We start from the raw sequence: 20,644 nt of genomic DNA on the forward strand, positions 1-20,644 counted from the left end.
TTGGTGGCAAAACCCTTGTTGGCAATCACAGAAGTCAGACGTTTCTTGTAGTTGGCCACCAGGTTTGCATACATCTCAGGAGGGATTATGTCCCACTCCTCTTTGCAGATCTTCTCCAAGTCATTAAGGTTTCGAGGCTGACGTTTGGCAACTCGAACCTTCAGCTCCCTCCACAGATTTTCTATGGGATTAAGGTCTGGAGACTGGCTAGGTCACTCCAGGACCTTAATGTGCTTCTTCTTGAGCCACTCCTCTGTAGCCTTGGCCGTGTGTTTTGGGTCATTGTCATGCTGGAATATCTTTCCACGACCCATTTTCAATGCCCTGACTGAGGGAAGGAGGTTCTCACCCTAAATGTGATGGTACATGGCCCCATCCATTGTCCCTTTGATGCGGTGAAGTTGTCCTGTCCCCTTAGCAGAAAAACACCCCCAAAGCATAATGTTTCCACCTCCATGTTTGACGGTGGGGATGGTGTTCTTGGGGTCATAGGCAGCATTCCTCCTCCTCCAAACACAGCGAGTTGAGTTGATGCCAAAGAGCTCCATTTTGGTCTCATCTGACGACAACACTTTCACCCAGTTCTCCTCTGAATCATTCAGATGTTCATTGGCAAACTTCAGACGGGCATGTATATGTGCTTTCTTGAGCAGGGGGACCTTGCGGGTGCTGCAGGATTTCAGTCCTTCACAGCGTAGTGTGTCACCAATTGTTTTTTTGGTGACTATGGTCCCAGCTGCCTTGAGATCATTGACAAGATCCTCCTGTGTAGTTCTGGGCTGATTCCTCACCGTTCTCATGATCATTGCAACTCCAGGCCGAGGGAGATTGACAGTTCTTTTGTGTTTCTTCCATTTGCGAATAATCGCACCAACTGTTGTCACCTTCTCACCAAGCTGCTTGGCGATGGTCTTGTAGCCCATTCCAGCCTTGTGTAGGTCTACAATCTTGTCCCTGACATCCTTGGAGAGCTCTTTGGTCTTGGCCATGGTGGAAAGTTTGGAATCTGATTGATTGCTTCTGTGGACAGGTGTCTTTTATACAGGTAACAAGCTGAGATTAGGAGCACTCCCTTTAAGAGTGTGCTCCTAATCTCAGCTCGTTACCTGTATAAAAGACACCTGGGAGCCAGAAATCTTTCTGATTGAGAGGGGGTCAAATACTTATTTCCCTCATTAAAATGCAAATCAATTTATAATATTTTTGACATGCGTTTTTCTGGATTTTTTTGTTGTTATTCTGTCTCTCACTGTTCAAATAAACCTACCATTAAAATGATAGACTGATCATTTCTTTGTCAGTGGGCAAACGTACAAAATCAGCAGGGGATCAAATACTTTTTTCCCTCACTGTATGTAAGAATGCTGTTCATTGACTATAGCTCAGCATTCAACACCAGTGTACCCTCCAAGCTCATCATCAAGCTTAAGGCCCTGGGTCTGAACCCCGCCCTGTGCAACTGGGTCCTGGGCTTCCTGACGGGCCGCCCCCAGGTGGTGAAGGTAGGAAACAACATCTCCACTTCCCTGATCCTCAACACTGGGGCCCCACAAGGGTGCGTGCTCAGCCCCCTCCTGTACTCCCTGTTCACCCATGACCGCGTGGCCAAGCACGCCTCCAACTCAATCATCAAGTTTGCAGACGACAACAGTAGTAGGCTTGATTACTAACAATGACGAGACCGCCTACAGGTAGGAGGTAAGGGCTCTGGGAGTGAGGTGCCAGGAAAATAACCTCTCATTCAACGTCACCAAAACAAAGGAGATGATCGTGGACTTCAGGAAACAGCAGAGGGTGCACCCCCCTATCCACATCGACGGGACCGCAGTGGAGGTGGAAAGCTTCAAGTTCCTTGGCGTACACATCACCGACAAACTGAAATGGTCCACCCACGCAGACAGTATGGTGAAGAAGGCACAACAGAGCCTCTTCAACCTCAGGAGGCTGAAGAAATTCGGCTTGGCACCTAATACCCTCACAAACTTTTACAGCTGCACAATTGAGAGCATCCTGTCGGGCTGTATCACCACCTGGTACGGCAACTGCACCGCCCGCAACCGCAGGGCTCTCCAGAGGGTGGTGCGGTCTGCCGAACGCATTATCGGGGGAAAACTACCCGCCCTCCAAGACACATACAGCACCCGATGTCACAGGAAGGCCAAAAAGATCATCAAGGACAACCACCCGTGCCACTGCCTGTTCACCCCACTATCATCCAGAAGGCGAGGTCAGTACATGTGCATCAAAGCTGGGACCGAGAGAATGAAAAGCAGCTTCTATCTCAAGGCCATCAGACTGTTAAATAGCCATCACTAGCACATTAGACGCTGCTGCTGCCTATTGAAATCACTGGCCACTTTAAGAAATGGAACACTAGTCGCTTTAATTATGTTTACAGTCACTTTAATAATGTTTACATATCTTGCACTACTCATCTCATATGCATATGTCTCCTGAGTGGCGCAGTGGTCTAAGGCTGAGCTATAGCTAGCTGTGCCACTAGAGATCCTGGTTCGAATCCAGGCTCTGTCGCAGCCGGCCGCGACCGGGAGACTCATGGGCAGCGCACAATTGGCCTAGCGTTGTCCAGGGTAGGGGAGGGAATGGCCGGCAGGGATGTAGCTCAGTTGATAGAGCATGGCGTTTGCAACGCCAGGGTTGTGGGTTCAATTCCCACGGGGGACCAGTATGAAAAAAATATATATATGTATTCACTAACTGTAAGTCGCTCTGGATAAGAGCGTCTGCTAAATGACTAAAATGTAAATGTAATGTATATACTGCATTCTATTCTATAATATTCTACTGTATCTTAGTCCGTGCCGCTCTGTCATTGCTTGTCCATATATGAATATTTTCTTAAATTCCATTCCTTACTAGTTTTTTGTGTATTAGGTATATGTTGTGAAATTGTTAGATATTACTTGTTAGATATTACTGCACTGTCGGAGCTGATTGATAATAGGATCAACCTCACACAGGCAGCTAAAATGTTAAAAGCAGAAATGAAAGATTTTGGATTTTGGACAAAAGGTTAAAGAATACTCATTTTACTCCACTGTCCATAACAGTTACTCTAGAATCGACTCTTATTCCTGCAGGCAAGGGAAGTTTAACTACTGTGTGTAAGTATATACCAAGATGTATATCAGATCATTCTGCTCTGCTGGCTTCATTACCAGTCAGTAAAACACAACCACCCTCAAGAAGGTGGAGGTTTGGCACATACTTACTAAATAATCCTACATTTGTAAAATTTCTGAAAACTCATATCGACATATTTCTTAGCACCAATAACAACTCTGCCTCCCCCCTAATTTTATGGGAAGCTCTCCTTGCATATCTGAGGGGGCAAATCATTTTGTTTAGTTCAGGTGCTCGTAAAATGTATAAGGCTCCAAGTAGATTCTTTGGAGAAAGACATTTGAGATCAGGAAAATTAACATAGTATAACATTTGACTACTCAACTACAAAAATTTGACTAAAAGCGATTGGAATATAACACCCTGACGACCCACAAAGCAGAAAACGCACTTAGGAGAACAAAACTACTATGAAGATGGAGATGAAGCAGGAAAGTTGCTTGCTTGGCAGATAAGGAGAGAGAAAGCTAGTAGAGTTATTAGCTCTATAAAGCTGCCCATTAACAGTTGTTCAGGGTCCTGAGGAAATTAATCTGGTCTTTAGGAAGTTTTATGAAACATTGTACAAGTCTGAAGGGGATGCCCCTGCCACAATGCATAAGTTTTTGAACAAACTCAATTTACAAGCTTTAACTGATGAGGATAGAGAGTACTTGGAGAAAGAGATTACATCTGAGGAAATTAGGGAATCCATTTTCAACACTGCTTGGGGAAAATCACCAGGGTTAGATGGATTCCCTATTGAATTCTATAGTTCCTTTTTACCCAAACTGATTGAGCCTCTATGCAATACAGTGGGGGAAAAAAGTATTTAGTCAGCCACCAATTGTGCAAGTTCTCCCACTTAAAAAGATGAGAGAGGCCTGTAATTTTCATAATAGGTACACGTCAACTATGACAGACAAAATGATAATTTTTTTTCCAGAAAATCACATTGTATTTTTAATGAATTTATTTGCAAATTATGGTGGAAAATAAGTATTTGGTCAATAACAAAAGTTTCTCAATACTTTGTTATATACCCTTTGTTGGCAATGACACAGGTCAAACGTTTTCTGTAAGTCTTCACAAGGTTTTCACACACTTGCTGGTATTTTGGCCCATTCCTCCATGCAGATCTCCTCTAGAGCAGTGATGTTTTGGGGCTGTCGCTGGGCAACACGGACTTTCAACTCCCTCCAAAGATTTTCTATGGGATTGAGATCTGGAGACTGGCTAGGCCACTCCAGGACCTTGAAATGCTTCTTACGAAGCCACTCCTTCGTTGCCCGGGCGGTGTGTTTGGGATCATTGTCATGCTGAAAGACCCAGCCACGTTTCATCTTCAATGCCCTTGCCGATGGAAGGAGGTTTTCACTCAAAATCTCACGATACATGGCCCCATTCATTCTTTCCTTTACACGGATCAGTCGTCCTGGTCCCTTTGCAGAAAAACAGCCCCAAAGCATGATGTTTCCACCCCCATGCTTCACAGTAGGTATGGTGTTCTTTGGATGCAACTCAGCATTCTTTGTCCTCCAAACACGACGAGTTGAGTTTTTACCAAAAAGTTATATTTTGGTTTCATCTGACCATATGACATATGACAACTATGACAGAAAATTGAGAGAGAAACAAATCCAGAAAATCACATTGTAGGATTTTTAATGAATTTATTTGCAAATTATGGTGGAAAATAAGTATTTGGTCACCTACAAACAAGCAAGATTTCTGGCTCTCACAGACCTGTAACTTCTTCTTTAAGAGGCTCCTCTGTCCTCCACTCGTTACCTGTATTAATGGCACCTGTTTGAACTTGTTATCAGTATAAAAGACACCTGTCCACAACCTCAAACAGTCACACTCCAAACTCCACTATGGCCAAGACCAAAGAGCTGTCAAAGAACACCAGAAACAAAATTGTAGACCTGCACCAGGCTGGGAAGACTGAATCTGCAATAGGTAAGCAGCTTGGTTTGAAGAAATCAACTGTGGGAGCAATTATTAGGAAATGGAAGACATACAAGACCACTGATAATCTCCCTCGATCTGGGGCTCCACACAAGATCTCACCCTGTGGGGTCAAAATTATCACAAGAACGGTGAGCAAAAATCCCAGAACCACACGGGGGGACCTAGTGAATGACCTGCAGAGAGCTGGGACCAAAGTAACAAAGCCTACCATCAGTAACACACTACGCCGCAAGGGACTCAAATCCTGCAGTGCCAGACGTGTCCCCCTGCTTAAGCCAGTACATGTCCAGGCCCGTCTGAAGTTTGCTAGAGTGCATTTGGATAATCCAGAAGAGGATTGGGAGAATGTCATATGGTCAGATGAAACCAAAATAGAACTTTTTGGTAAAAACTCAACGCGTCGTGTTTGGAGGACAAAGACTGCTGAGTTGCATCCAAAGAACACCATACCTACTGTGAAGCATGGGGGTGGAAACATCATGCTTTGGGGCTGTTTTTCTGCAAAGGGACCAGGACGACTGATCCGTGTAAAGGAAAGAATGAATGGGGCCATGTATCGTGAGATTTTGAGTGAAAACCTCCTTCCATCAGCAAGGGCATTGAAGATGAAACGTGGCTGGGTCTTTCAGCATGACAATGATCCCAAACACACCGCCCGGGCAACGAAGGAGTGGCTTCGTAAGAAGCATTTCATGGTCCTGGAGTGGCCTAGCCAGTCTCCAGATCTCAACCCCATAGAAAATCTTTGGAGGGAGTTGAAAGTCTGTGTTGCCCAGCGACAGCCCCAAAACATCACTGCTCTAGAGGAGATCTGCATGGAGGAATGGGCCAAAATACCAGCAACAGTGTGTGAAGACTTACAGAAAACGTTTGACCTGTGTCATTGCCAACAAAGGCTATATAACAATGTATTGAGAAACTTTTGTTATTAACCAAATACTTATTTTCCACCATAATTTGCAAATAAATTCATTAAAAGTCCTACAATGTGATTTTCTGGATTTTTTTTCTTCTCATTTTGTCTGTCATAGTTGACGTGTACCTATGATGAAAATTACAGGCCTCTGTCATCTTTTTAAGTGGGAGAACTTGCACAATTGGTGGCTGACTAAATACTTTTTTTCCCCACTGTATGTTTAATTATGCTATAGAGACAGAAAAGCTCCCAGACACACTTGAACAAGCACTGATCACAGTTTTGTTGAAACCTGGGAAAGATCCTCTGCTTTGTGGGTCGTATAGACCAATATCTTTATTGAACACTTCATATACGATTCTTGCAAAACTCATTGCTCTTAGACTAGATAAGGTTCTCCCTGACTTGGTTGATATGGACCAAACAGGCTTAGTAAGAAACCGCTCATCTCCTGATAATATCAGAAGTTTATTTAATATTATGCATTATGTAGAGAATGACCAAGAACCTGTAGTGGCGGCTTCATTAGATGCGGAAAAAGCTTTTGACCGCATAGAATGGAACTACCTGTTTTGAAGTTTTACAGAGGATGAATATGGGTTGCCCCGCTAGTCCTCTCCTTTTTTCTTTGGCTATAGAGCCACTGGCAGGAGCTTTTAGATCTTAACCATCCATCTATGGTGTTCGTATAGGTGGGCGCGAACATTTGGTCTCGTTATATGCTGATGAAATGTTGCTTTACCTCACTAAATCAGAAATTTCACTCCGAGCATTAGTTGACCTCCTGAAAGAATATGGGACCTTTTCAGGATTTAAAATAAACCTATCGAAGAGTATAATCATGACTTTTAACAGGGCAGCTATGCAGAATCCAGTCTTAGACCAGCCGTTTTCTTGGAGACCTCAGAAAATGACATATCTAGGATTGCAAATTCCTTCTGAAATTATTAAGACCTATCAACTGAACTATACTCCACTTCTCAAAAAGGTTGGGGAAGAATTGGATAGATGGCGGGATTGACCCATTTCTCTTATTGGGCAGGTCAATTGTGTAAAGATGAATATATTACTGAAATTCTTGTACCATTTTTCTAACCTTGCCCTTTCCTATTCCCAATGTTTTTTTCAAACAACTTAATAGGAAGGTCTCTTAATTTCTGTGGAAAGGGAAACCCCCCAGAGTGAAACTCACAACTTAATGCAAACCATACTCAGGAGGGCTTACTTTACCTGACTTCCAGTTGTATTACTAGGCATCTCAGTTAAAGGCTGTGTGAGTATGGCAAAATACAACAAGTTCACCCTCACCTTTTCTATAATAACCCCATCTTACCCAAAGCCCTGAGAGATGGTATTACATTTTCTTGGTTCAACAAAGGAATTAAAACATTTGGTCATCTGTATAGAGAAGGTGAACAACTGTCCTTTCAACAACTGGCATCTCATTTTCAGTTACCTCAAACTCATTTCTTCAAGTACCTACAGGTTAGGCATTGTATTGCCACTCAGCAGGGAGGTAGGATTCAGCCCATGAGTAAACCTATAACTGATAAACTGGGGCTGGAGAGGAAAGGGATAAAAGGTTTCATTTCTTACAGGTACTCTAGTCTTCAAGCTCTGTTGGGGAACGATGAAGCTCTGAAGGCTTGCATGAAGTGGCATGATGACCTTGGCCTCATTTTTGAGGATGAGAAATGGGGAAAGCTCTTTTTAGATGCTCAGCGTCTTTCATTTAACACAAGTTGATCCAATTCAATATTTTACATAGGGTCTACTTTACACCAAAGAGACTGTATAAGATCAATTCTAAATATTTAAAATGTTGCCCACGGTGTAAAACGGGGGTGGGCACACTTATGCATATGTTTTTGTCCTGCCCTGAACTAGGCAATTATTGGGAAGACCTTATTAAGATCTTATCACAGGTCACTAATATGACTGTACCACTAGATCCTTCTGTTATTCTTCTTGGAGATTACTCTATTCTACCAGTTAATATTGGTAGCAAAACCAGATTCATTAAATTGGCATTCATTACAGCCAATAAATGCACAGCTATTATATGGAAGAGTGACACTCGGCCAAGCAAGCAGATGTTGCTAAAATAACTAACTTCCTATATTCCATCTGAAAAAATTACGTACAATTTACATAATAGACTCTTTGAATTTACTACTGTCTGGGGGGACTTTCAGCAGTGTCTAGAGTTGTCACCTTAGCTGCCTCATTATTATTTTCTTCATTAATGTATTATTATTTGTTTTTGCGTTTTAATTATTATTTTCTAGCATTGGATGTGAAGGGCAGTCTGTTTAGTTTTTTTGTTAATCATTGAAGCTATTACTGGGAGGGGGGTGTTCATGTGTTGGGGAGGGAAGGGTTTTACACGGTGCTCCCATGTAGCCTGCTGTTATGTGTAGGTCGAAGGAATAACGGGGCATTATCTGTGTCATATTTTGCTGATTTTTAAATTGTAAGAAACGCCAATAAATATATTGTAAAAAAACAAACAACAAAAAAAACACGTATTTAATAAGCCCTTAAACAGCACGTGGTTGTCAATGGTTTTAGCGGAGCTGGGGGTCTCCTTGCCCCCCAGCAGCCAAATCGAATGTATTGTGACGTTTTATTGAAAACGACCTATAATAATGGAGAGAGTTTAAGAACCTCTGATCTCCACATTATACACAGACCCCATATGTGAGACTGTGCCTGTTTACTTGATATTCTAACTCCGTTAGAATACTGATCTCGTCACTGGCTCTTTCTCCTACTCACCTCTATTTCTATTTTACTCTTTGTCCCTCTCTAGATTGCTGACCTGGCTAATGAGGACACTCCCCAGCTGTATGTGGCCTGTGGCAGGGGACCCAAATCCACGCTCAGAGTCCTCAGACATGGACTGGAGGTATGTGTACTGCTATTTCACTTCCCATCACACATTCACATCCCAGAAAGTGACATGGCAAAGTAGTATTTGGGCAATGACTACATTTGAACACACTCCTGCAGATACTCACTCACATGCACACCAGAAACCAGAGTTTGGCTGAGTTTGGTTTCTAGGTTTTCATTAGTAGCTGTAAATGTCATGATATTCATGTCTCTTCTCTGACAAAGCACTGGAGAGAATGTGTATACCTCCGATCCCAGCAGATCTTAAAATGTTAATGCACAGGCTGGTAAATGCTTAGGTTAGAAGACAATGAGGATCTATCTGATCAGTGCTTGTTCCCTCCAGGTGTCAGAGATGGCTGTATCTGAGCTGCCCGGTAACCCCAATGCTGTGTGGACTGTGCGCCGACACATTGAAGGTACTTGTTTAAGGTCCAATGCAGCCGTTTTGGTCTCAATATCAAATCATTTCTGGGTAACAAAATACCTTACTGTGATTGTTTTAAATTAAAATGGTCAAAAAGAAAGAAGGAAAAATGCACTACATGACCAAAAGTATGTGAACATCTCATTCCAAATCATGGGCATTTAATATGGAGTTGGTCCCCTCTTTGCTGCTATAACAGCCCCCACTCTTCTTGGAAGGCTTTCCACTAGATGTTGGAACATTGCTGCGGGAACTTGCTTCCATTCAGCCACGAGCATTAGTGAGGTCGGGCACTGATGTCGGGCGATTAGGCCTGGCTCGCGTCTGCTTTCCAATTCATCCCAAAGGTGTTCGATGGGGTTGAGGTCAGGGCTCTGTGCATGCCAGTCAAGTTCTTTCACACCGATCTCAACAAACCATTTCTGTATGGACCTCGCTTTGTGCACGGGGGCATTGTCATGCTGAAACAGGAAAAGGCCTTCCCCAAACTGTTGCCACAAAGTTGGAAGCACAGAATCGTCTAGAATGTCATTGTGTGCTGAAGCGTTAAGATTACCCTTCACTGGAACTAAGGGGCCTAGCCCGAACCATAAAAAACAGCCCCAGGCCGTTATTCCTCCTCCACTAAACTTTACAGTTGGCACTGCATTGGGGCAGGAGGCGTTCTCCTGGCATTCGCCAAACCCAGATTTGACCGTCGGACTGCCAGATGGTGAAGCGCGATTCATCACTCCAGAGAACGCGTTTCCACTGCTCCAGAGTCCAATGGCGGCATGGTGATCTTAGGCTTGTGTGCGGCTGCTTGGCCATGGAAACCATTTCATGAAGCTCCCGACAAACAGTTATTGTGCTGATGTTGCTTCCAGAAGCAGTTTAGAACTATGTAGTGAGTGTTGCAACAGAGGACAGACGATTTTTACGAGCTTCAGAACTCGGCGGTCCCATTCTGTGAGCTTGTGTAGCCTACCACTTCGCGGCTGAGCTGTTGCTGCTCCTAGACGTTTCCACTTCACAATAACAGCACTTATAGTTGACCGGGGCAGCTCTAGCAGGGCAGAAATTTGACGAACTGACTTGTTGGAAAGGTGGTATCCTATGAAGGTGCCACGTTGAAAGTCACTTAGCTCTTCAGTAAGGCTATTCTGCTGCCAATGTTTGTCTATGGAGATTGCATGGCTGTGTGCTCGATTTTTATACACCTGTCAGCAACGGGTATGGCTGAAATAGCCGAATCCACTAATTTGAAGGGGTGTCCACATACTTATACAGTGCATTCGGAAAGTATTCAGACCCCTTGACTTTTTCCACATTTTGTTACGTTACAGCCGTATTCTAAAATTGAATAAATTATTTTTCTCCTCAATCTACACACAATACCCCATAATGACAAAGCAAAAACATTTTTTTAATTTATTTCTTCCAAATATATAAAAAATAAACTGATACCATTTGGAAAACTCCATGTGCCTTTTACTGAGGAGTGGCTTCCGTCTGGCCACACTACCATAAAGGCCTGAGTGCCGCAGAGATGGTTGTCCTTCTGGAAGGTTCTCCCATCTCCACAGAGGAAATCTGGAGCTCTGAAAGAGTGACCATCGGTTTCTTGGTCACCTCCTTGACCAAGGCTCTTCTCCCCCGATTGCTGAGTTTGGCCAGGCGGCCAGCTCTAGGAAGAGTCTTGGAGGCCACTGTGTTGTTGTTGGACCTTCAATGATGCAGAAATGTTTTGGTACCCTTCCCCAGATCTGTGCTTTGACACAATCCTGTCTCGGAGCTCTATGGATAATTCATTCGATCTCATGGCTTGGTTTTTGCTCTGACATACACTGTCAACTGTGGGACCTTTATATAGACATGTGTGCCTTTCCAAATCATGTCCAATCAATTGAATTTATCAAGTTGTGGAAACATATCAATGGAAACAGGATGCACCTGAGCTAATTTTCGAGTCTCATAGCAAAAGGTCTGAATACTTATGTAAATAAGGTATTTCTGTTTTTTATTTTTAATAAATTAGCAACATTTCTAAACCTGTTTTCGCTTTGCCATTATGGGGTATTGTGTGTAGATTGAGGATTTTTATTTATTTAATCAATTTTAGAATAAGGTTGTAACGTAACAAAATGTGGAAAAAGTCAGGGGGTCTGAATACTTTCCGAATGCAGTGTATATAGTGTAGCTTAGCAGAGAAGTTTCTCAAGCAAGCATTTTGCTAGGACTGTCTGGGAGTGGTTACATTTTTTATTTTTTATACTGGCCCCCCGTGGGAATTGAACCCACAACCATACTTCATTGTTTGAATCCTGAATGTTTTACTTCATGAGGCATGTCTTACCTTGCTTCAAAGTAGCCTATAGGCAAATAACAACCATGGTAACGTGGAGGCATTTCTTCTATAAAGACTTCATAGGCGGCGAGTACGTTTGAGGTTTAGGGAGGCTTACAATTCATCCTGACATTTCTACCGATCTGCGTGCCAGTTATGATTTTTTTTGGAACAGTTTCATTTCAATAGTGTTTTAGTTTCTCAAAATCATTAGTCTAAGGCGGCGGGTGGGGGGGGGGTGTTCTACTAAGCTATATGGAATTGTTTTAAGAAGGTCATAACAAGGATAATTTTGCTATTTGATTTGGAAATGTAAGATCCCTTGAAGTATAAAAAAATTATAAAAATCCTAACATTATTTGTTAACATTTTTATTTGGCCTTACTGCTATTAGCCCATACAAACGCATTGAATAACAAATTCACTACATGGAACAACAGATATTCCCTCAAATAAATCTAAAGGAAGTTTGTTCTGAAGTGTATATCTGAGAGGTATAAGAAAGATCAGGAAACCTTTTAATTTTATTTGTTACCCCTTATTTTTGGCACTAAAGTGCCTTCGGAAAGTATTCAGACCCCTTGACTTTTTCCACATTTTGTTACGCTACAGCCTTATTCTAAAATGGATTAAATAAATAAAAATCACACACAATACCACATAATGACAAAGCAAAAACAGGTTTAGAAATTTTTGCAAATTTATTAAAAATAAAAACACAACTTATTTACATAAGTATTCAGACCCTTTGCTATGAGACTCGAAATGGAGCTCAGGTGCATCCTGTTTCCATTGATCTCTTCCTAGAGGGCAATCGGGGGAGAAGGGCCTTGGTCAGGGAGGTGACCAGGAACCCGATGGTCACTCTGACAGAGCTCTAGAGTTTCTCTGTGGAGATAGGAGAACCTTCCAGAAGGACAACCATCTCTGCAGCACTCTACCAATCAGGCCTTTATGGTAGAGTGGCCATTAAAAGGCACATGACAGCCCGCTTGGAGTTTACCAAGACTCTGTACCGGTACCCCCTGTATATAGCCTCCCTACTGTTATTTTATTTTACTGCTGCTCTTTAATTCTTTATTTTTTACTTTCAATTTTTTATTTAACACTTACTTTTCTTAACTGCATTGTTGGTTAAGGGCTTGTAAGTAAGCATTTCACTGTAAGGTCTACACCTGTTGTATTTGGCGCATGTGGCAAATAAAATTTGATTTGAAAAGGCACATAAAGACTCTCAGACCATGAGAAACAAGATTCTCTGTTCTGATAAAACCGAGATCGAACTCTTAGGCCTGAATGCCAAGCGTCACGTCTGGAGGAAACATGGCTATTTGAAGAATCTCAAATATAAAATATATTTTGATTTGTTTAACACTTTTTTTGGTTACTACATGATTCCATATGTGTTATTTCATAGTTTTGATGTCTTCACTATTATTCTACAAGAAAAACCCTTGAATGAGTAGGTGTCCAAACTTTTGACTGGTACTGTATGTAAATGTATGTATGTAAATATTTTTATTTTTTATAAATTAGCAAACATTTGTAAACCAGTTTTTGCTTTGTCATTATGGGGTATTGTGTGCAGATTGAAACGGGAAAAAACGATTTAATTAATTTAAGAATAATGCTGTAACGTGAAAAAGTCAAGGGGTCTGAATACTTTCCGAATGCACTGTATACTTCCTTACATTTTTTCAACTGGTACCAGGTGGCTTCAGACTTCTCTTGTGAGGCCTGTGGGTGTGTAGGCCAAACCGTTGGTACGCTACAGACAGAAGTTGGCAGATAGACTGTACAGACTTCAGATCAGTCCCAAGATGCTTGTGGGGGTCGTAGAGCAAAACTGAACACCATCGTATTCGTGAGTCTCATCGTTCCATAGATGGGTCATAATAGTTTGTAGGCCGACCCATTCGGCTGCTACAGATGATTTTGTGTGATGTCCGATTTTCGGGTTGTCTCATGCTCTGACAAACACTGCTCTAGCTCTGTCACCTTTCACCGCAGATGCGGAAGTGTGACATCGGCGGCTGCGGTGGAATGAGACGCATCCAATGCAAAAAAAAAAAAAAAAAACGGTATCTCTAGCTTAAACTGATGTATTCTTATGGGGATTTTTTAGTTATGCTAATTAGATTTCCACGTGGGCGCAGACATCGACTCTAGGGGGTTAATCATAAAAATCTCTATTAAAATCTAAAAGTTAAAATTGAACTAATGCGAGAGCACCGGCCTCTGCCATATGGACACATTGATACACCGAGATCCATTGGTGGCTAAACAAATGAGCGCATGGAACTCATAGCCTATAGGCCAATGCAGCAGTAGGCCTATAACTTCCATTGTCAACTAAGTTAAAAAGACATAATGACAAATATAAACAGTAGAAAATATAAATTCAGGTTATTTCAGTCGCATTTATCTCGCTACTCTCCTGTCTGCCTCCCGTTCTATGTCTTGACTTGAGTTACTCTTTGTATCAATTCCCCATTACAAATGTTTACTACTGGTGACATATGTAATGGGGAATTGATAAAAATAAACAATCAAATGGGGAAACAATTCACACAATGAAACAATGAATGCGTAAGAATTGGTGGGAGACAGCTGAGCCATTCTGGAGAGATCTTCACCACACAACCCTCCCCTTGTCTAAATGTCTTAAATTATACTCAAGACACATTATCTTCACACATATTTTAGATACTTTTCACTGACAGCCGCAACTCAATAATCAGCTAGGCCTATTGGCACGCGCTCTGCCCAAATTGCGGGCTTCCCAAATAGATATAGGCCTAAAATCTTATGATTTGAAAGAACCCACAGCCTACAGTGCCTTCAACAAGTATTCATACCCCACATTTTGTTGTATTACAGCCTGAATTAAAAATGGCTAAAAAAAAAAAAATGCTCACCCATCTACACACAATACCCCAAATGACAAAGGGAAAACATGTTTTTAGACATTTTTGCAGATTTATTAAAAATGAAATACATTATCTCATTTACATAAGTATTCACACCCCTGAGTCAATACTTTGTGGAAGCACCTTTGGCAGTGATTACAGCTTGTAAGCCTTTAAGAGCTTTATACACCTGGATTCTGCAACATCTGCCCATTTTGACTATTTTCAAAATTCTTCAAGCTCTGTCAAATTGGTTGTTGATCATTAAACTGTAACTTGGCCACATTCACTGTCTTCTTGGTAACCAACTCCAGTGTAGATTTGGCCTTGTTTTTTAGGTTAATGTCCTGCTGAAAGGTGAATTCATCTCCCAGTGTCTGGTGGAAAGCAGATTGAACCAGGTTTTCATATAGGATTTTGCCTTATTTCTAATCCTGAAAAACTCCCCGGTCCTTAACAATTACAAGCATACCCATAACATGATACAGCCACCACTATGCTTGAAAATATGGAGTGCACTACTCAGTAATGTTGTATTGGATTTGCCCCAAACATAACACTTTGTTTTCAGGACAAAAAGTTAATTGCTTTGCCAGAATTTTTGCAGTATTACTTTAGTGCCTTGTTGCAAACAGGATGCATGTTTTAAAATATTTTTTATTCTGTACAGACTTCCTCCTTTTCACTCTGTCATTTAGGTTAGTATTGTGGAGTAACTACAATGTTGATCCATCCTCAGTTTTCTCCTATCATTGCTATTAAACAGCAGTGCATTCGGGAAGGATTCAGACCCCTTGACTTTTTCCACATTTTGTTATGTTACAGCATTATTCTAAAATGGATTAAATAGTTTTTTTCCCCTCGTCAATCTACACACAATACCCCATAATGATAAACCAAAAACAGGGTTTTAGACATTTTTCCAAATATGTGTATATATTAAAAATCAAAATAAACATTTACATAAGTATTCAGACCCAGCCTTGAGTCTTCTTGGGTATGACAATACAAGCTTAACACACCTGTATTTGGGGAGTTTCTCCCATTCTTCTCTGCAGATCCTCTCAAGCTCTGTCAGGTTGCATGGGGAGCGTTGCTGCACAGCTATTTTCAGGTCTCTCCAGAGCTCAAGTCCGGGCTCTGGCTGGGCCACTCAAGGACATTCAGAGACTTGTCCCGAAGCCACTCCTGTGATGTATTGGCTGTGTGCTTAGGGTCGTTGTCCTGTTGGAAGATGAACCTTCACCCCAGTCTGAGGTCCTGAGCACTCTGGAGCAGGATTTCATCAAGGATCTCTCTGTACTTTGCTCTGTTCATCTTACCCTTGATTCTGGCTAGTCTCCCAGTCCCTGCCACTGAAAAACATCTCCACAGCATGATGCTGCCACCACCATGCTTCACCGTAGGTTTGGTGCCAGGTTTCCTCTAGATGTGACGGTTGGCATTCAGGCCAAAGAGTTCCATCTTGATTTCATCAGACCAGAGAATCTTGTTTCTCATGTTCAGAGTCCTTTTAGGTGTCTTTTGGCAAACTCCAAGTGGGCTGTCGTGCCTTTTACTGAGTGGCTTCCGTCTGGCCACTCTACCATAAAGGCCTTATTGGTGGAGTGCTGCAGAGATGGTTGTCCTTCTGGAAGGTTCTACCATCTCCACAGAGGAACTCTGGAGCTCTGTCAGAGTGATCATCGGGTTCTTGGTCACCTCCCTGACCAAGGCCTTTCTCCCCCGATTGCTCAGTTTGGCCGGGCGGCCAGCTGTAGAAAGTCACATTTTATGTTACAGCCTTATTCTAAAATTGATTTATTTGTTTCCCTCATCAATCTAAACACAATACCCCATAATGACAAAGCAAAAACTGTTTTTTTAGAATGTTTGCAAATTCATAAAAAATAAAAAGTTAACTTATTTACAGAAGTATTCGGACCCTTTGCTATGAGACTTGAAATTGAGCTCAGGTGCATCCTGTTTCCATTGATCATCCTGGAGATGTTTCTACAACTTGATTGGTGTCCACCTGTGGTAAATCCAATTGATTGGCCATGATTTGGAAAGGCACACAAATAAAATCAAATTGTATTGGTCACATGCGCCAAATACAACAGGTGCAGACATTACAGTGAAATGCTTACTTACAGCCCTTAACCAACAGTGCATTTATTTTTAACAAAAAAAGTAAAAATAAAACAACAACAAAAAAAGTGTTGAGAAAAAAAAGAGCAGAAGTAAAATAAAGTGACAGTAGGGAGGCTATATATACAGGGGGGTACCGTTGCAGAGTCAATGTGCGGGGGCACCGGCTAGTTGAGGTAGTTGAGGTAATATGTACATGTGGGTAGAGTTAAAGTGACTATGCATAAATAATTAACAGAGTAGCAGCAGCGTAAAAAGGATGGGGTGGGGGGGCAGTGCAAATAGTCCGGGTAGCCATGATTAGCTGTTCAGGAGTCTTATGGCTTGGGGGTAGAAGCTGTTGAGAAGTCTTTTGGACCTAGACTTGGCACTCCGGTACCGCTTGCCGTGCGGTAGCAGAGAGAACAGTCTATGACTAGGGTGGCTGGAGTCTTTGACAATTTTGAGGGCCTTCCTCTGACACCGCCTGGTATAGAGGTCCTGGATGGCAGGAAGCTTGTCCCCAGTGATGTACTGGGCCGTACGCACTACCCTCTGTAGTGCCTTGCGGTCGGAGGCCAAGCAGTTGCCATACCAGGCGGTGATGCAACCAGTCAGGATGCTCTCGATGGTGCAGCTGTATAATTTTTTGAGGATCTGAGGACCCATGCCATATCTTTTCAGTCTCCTGAGGGGGAATATTTTTTTTCCTGTAGTCCACAATCATCTCCTTTGTCTTGGTCACGTTGAGGGAGAGGTTGTTGTCCTGGCACCACACGGCCAGGTCTCTGACCTCCTCCCTATAGGCTGTCTCATCGTTGTCGGTGATCAGGCCTACCACTGTTGTGTCGTCGGCAAACTTAATGATGGTGTTGGAGTCGTGCCTGGCCATGCAGTAATGGGTGAACAGAGAGTACAGGAGGGGACTGAGCACGCACCCCTGAGGGGCCCCCGTGTTGAGGATCAGTGTGGCAGATGTGTTGTTACCTACCCTTACCACCTGGGGGCGGCCCGTCAGGAAGTCCAGGATCCAGTTGCAGAGGGAGGTGTTTAGTCCCAGGATCCTTAGCTTAGTGATGAGCTTAGAGGGCACTATGGTGTTGAATGCTGAGCTGTAGTCAATGAATAGCATTCTCACGTAGGTGTTCCTCTTGTCCAGGTGGGAAAGGGCAGTGTGGAGTGCAATAGAGATTGCATCATCTGTGGATCTGTTGGGGCGGTATGCAAATTGGAGTGGGTCTAGGGTTTCTGGGATAATGCTGTTGATGTGAGCCATGACCAGCCTTTCAAAGCACTTCATGGCTACAGACGTCAGTGCTACGGGTCGGTAGTCATTTAGGCAGGTTATCTTAGAGTCCTTGGGCACGGGGACTATGGTGGTCTGCTTGAAACATGTTGGTATTACAGACTCAGTCAGGGACATGTTGAAAATGTCAGTGAAGACACTTGCCAGTTGGTCAGCACATGCTCGGAGTACACGTCCTGGTAATCTGTCTGGCCCTGCGGCCTTGTGAATGTTGACCTGCTTAAATGTCTTACTCACATCGGCTACGGAGAGCGTGATCACATAGTCATCCGGAACAGCTGGTGCTCTCATGCATGCTTCAGTGTTGCTTGCCTCGAAGCGAGCATAGAAGTGGTTTAGCTCATCTGGTAGGCTTGTGTCACTGGGCAGCTCGCGGCTGTGCTTCCCTTTGTAGTCTGTAATAGTTTTCAAGCCCTGCCACATCCGACGAGCGTCAGAGCAATCTCATTCAGTGCAATCTTAATGCCAGCATTGGTTTGTGGTGGTAAATAGACAGCTATGAAAAATATAGATGAAAACTCTCTTGGTAAATAGTGTGGTCTACAGCTTATCATAAGATACTCTACCTCAGGCGAGCAAAACCTCGAGACTTCCTTAGTATTTGATTTTGTGCACCAGCTGTTGTTTACAAATATACACAGACCGCCACCCCTTGTCTTACCGGAGTCAGCCGTTCTATCCTGCCGATGTAGCGTATAGCCCGCTAGCTGTATGATATCCATGTCGTCGTTCAGCCACGACTCGGTGAAACATAAGATATTACAGTTTTTAATGTCCCGTTGGTAGGATAACCGTAATCTTAAATCATCCAATTCACACCTGTCTATATGAAGTCCCACAGTTGACAGTGCATGTCAGAGCAAAAACCAAGCCATGAGGTTGAAGGAATTGTCCGTAGAGCTCCGAGACAGGATTGTGTCGCGGTACAGATCTGGGGAAGGGTACCCAAAATGTCTGCTACATTGAAGGTCCCCAAGAACACAGTGGCCTCCATCATTCTTAAATGGAAGAAGTTTGGAACCACAAAGACTTCCTAGAGCTGGCTGCCCGGCCAAACTGAGCAATCGGGGGAGAAGGGCCTTGGTCAGGGAAGTTACCAAGAACCCAATGGTCAGTGGAGATGGGAGAACCTTCCAGAAGAACAAGATTCTTTGGTCTGATGAAGCCACGATTGAACTCTTTGGCCAGAATGCTAAGCGTCACATCTGGAGGGAACCAGGCACCGCTCATCACCTGGCCATTACCATCCCTATGATGAAGCATGGTGGTGGAAGCATCATGCTGTGGGGATGTTTTTCTGCAGCAGGGACTTGGACAATAGTCAGGATCGAGGGAAAGATGAATGGTGCAATGTACAGATAGATCCTTGACTGAACCTCGGACTGGGGCAAAGGTTCACCTTCAAACAGGACAACGACCCTAAGCACAGAGCCAAGAGAACGCAGGAGTGGCTTCGGGACAAGTCACAATGTCAGTGAGGGGCCCAGCCAGAGCCCGGACTTGAACCCGATCGAACATCTCTGGAGAGACCTGAAAATAGCTGTGCAGCGACACATCCCATACAACCTGAGATGATCTGCAGAGAAGAATGGGAGAAATTCCCCAAATACAGGTGTGCAAAGCTTTTAGCGTCATACCCAAGAAGACTCCAGGCTGTAATTACTGCCAAAGGTGCCTCAGCAAAGCACTGAGTAAAGGGTCTGAATACTTATGTAAATGCAATGTTTTTAATTTTTAATACATTTGCAAACATTTCTAAAAACCTGTTTTTGCTTTGTCATTATGGGGTATTGTGTGAATACTTTCCGAATGCACTGTAGATGCGGAGGAAAGTTTGCGGGGGTAAGATTTATCAGGCCATCAATGGAAGAGCACTCTCAAATTATTATGATTTATTATTGATCAAGTTAGAAAAATGAGCCTGTCTGGCATTTCTAATTGCCTTGTTATATATCAAATCAAAATGTCAAAGTTGCTCTCAGAATATCATAATGGACATGCAACTTTGAATTTCTCCACTTCCGCTCTGCCTTTCTGCAATTTCTCTTTAATTGATTTGTTTCCTCACTCATCCAAGGAGCTCTTCGTTTGGATTTGGCCTTTTTCAACATTACTGGAGCTGTAGCATCAATGGTTGCTGTTAAAGTTATCAACTAAATCATCACAAGAGGAAGGCAGAATAGGTGATGGTGTATTGTTCATACACGCAATACAATCTGTAGCAACTTCAGAGTTGTCACAAAAGGAGACATTCCTGTCGTTGCAAAGGTTCTTCAGGTACTCGTTTAGGGCAACTAGTCGGCTGAAACGTTCCAAACCCCTTTGATAGCACTAGTGGGGGCCAGAGATAATTATTATATTCCCTGTGCTAGTGAGGGTGTTAAACATTTTTTTTATATTCCTCCCTCAGTTCCTCAGATCGCCTAAAGCGAAGGTTGTTAACCTACATGAGTGACGATGGTGTCAATATTGGAGTAGTTGGCCAGAACGTGGGCAAATTGTTTGAAAATGACATTTAATGTGTTACGCACCCAATGCAAATGATCCCAGTACATTTTAAAAATGGTCAGTAAATTCAAATCTGTTCTGCCAGACTATTCCCAGAAATCATGTGATTTCAGAGCTTTGTCCTGTCATAGTGTAGTTCAGTGGCCTGGTT

At 42.8% G+C, this 20,644-nt stretch overlaps 1 protein-coding gene across 1 annotated transcript in view; it reads left to right on the plus strand.

The window, feature by feature from the left end:
• The window catches only part of LOC311136776 (splicing factor 3B subunit 3-like), a 62,835-nt gene that overhangs the window by 21,836 nt on the left and 20,355 nt on the right, over positions 1 to 20,644 (plus strand). The window contains exons 11-12 of the mRNA XM_084171048.1: positions 8,826 to 8,921; positions 9,255 to 9,327. Coding sequence (XP_084027174.1) covers positions 8,826 to 8,921; positions 9,255 to 9,327 — 169 coding nt within the window. The remainder of the gene's footprint in view (positions 1 to 8,825; positions 8,922 to 9,254; positions 9,328 to 20,644) is intronic.

Source organism: Coregonus lavaretus (genome assembly GCF_964263955.1).
Source record: "Coregonus lavaretus genome assembly, chromosome: 11".
Classification (NCBI taxonomy): domain Eukaryota; kingdom Metazoa; phylum Chordata; class Actinopteri; order Salmoniformes; family Salmonidae; genus Coregonus; species Coregonus lavaretus.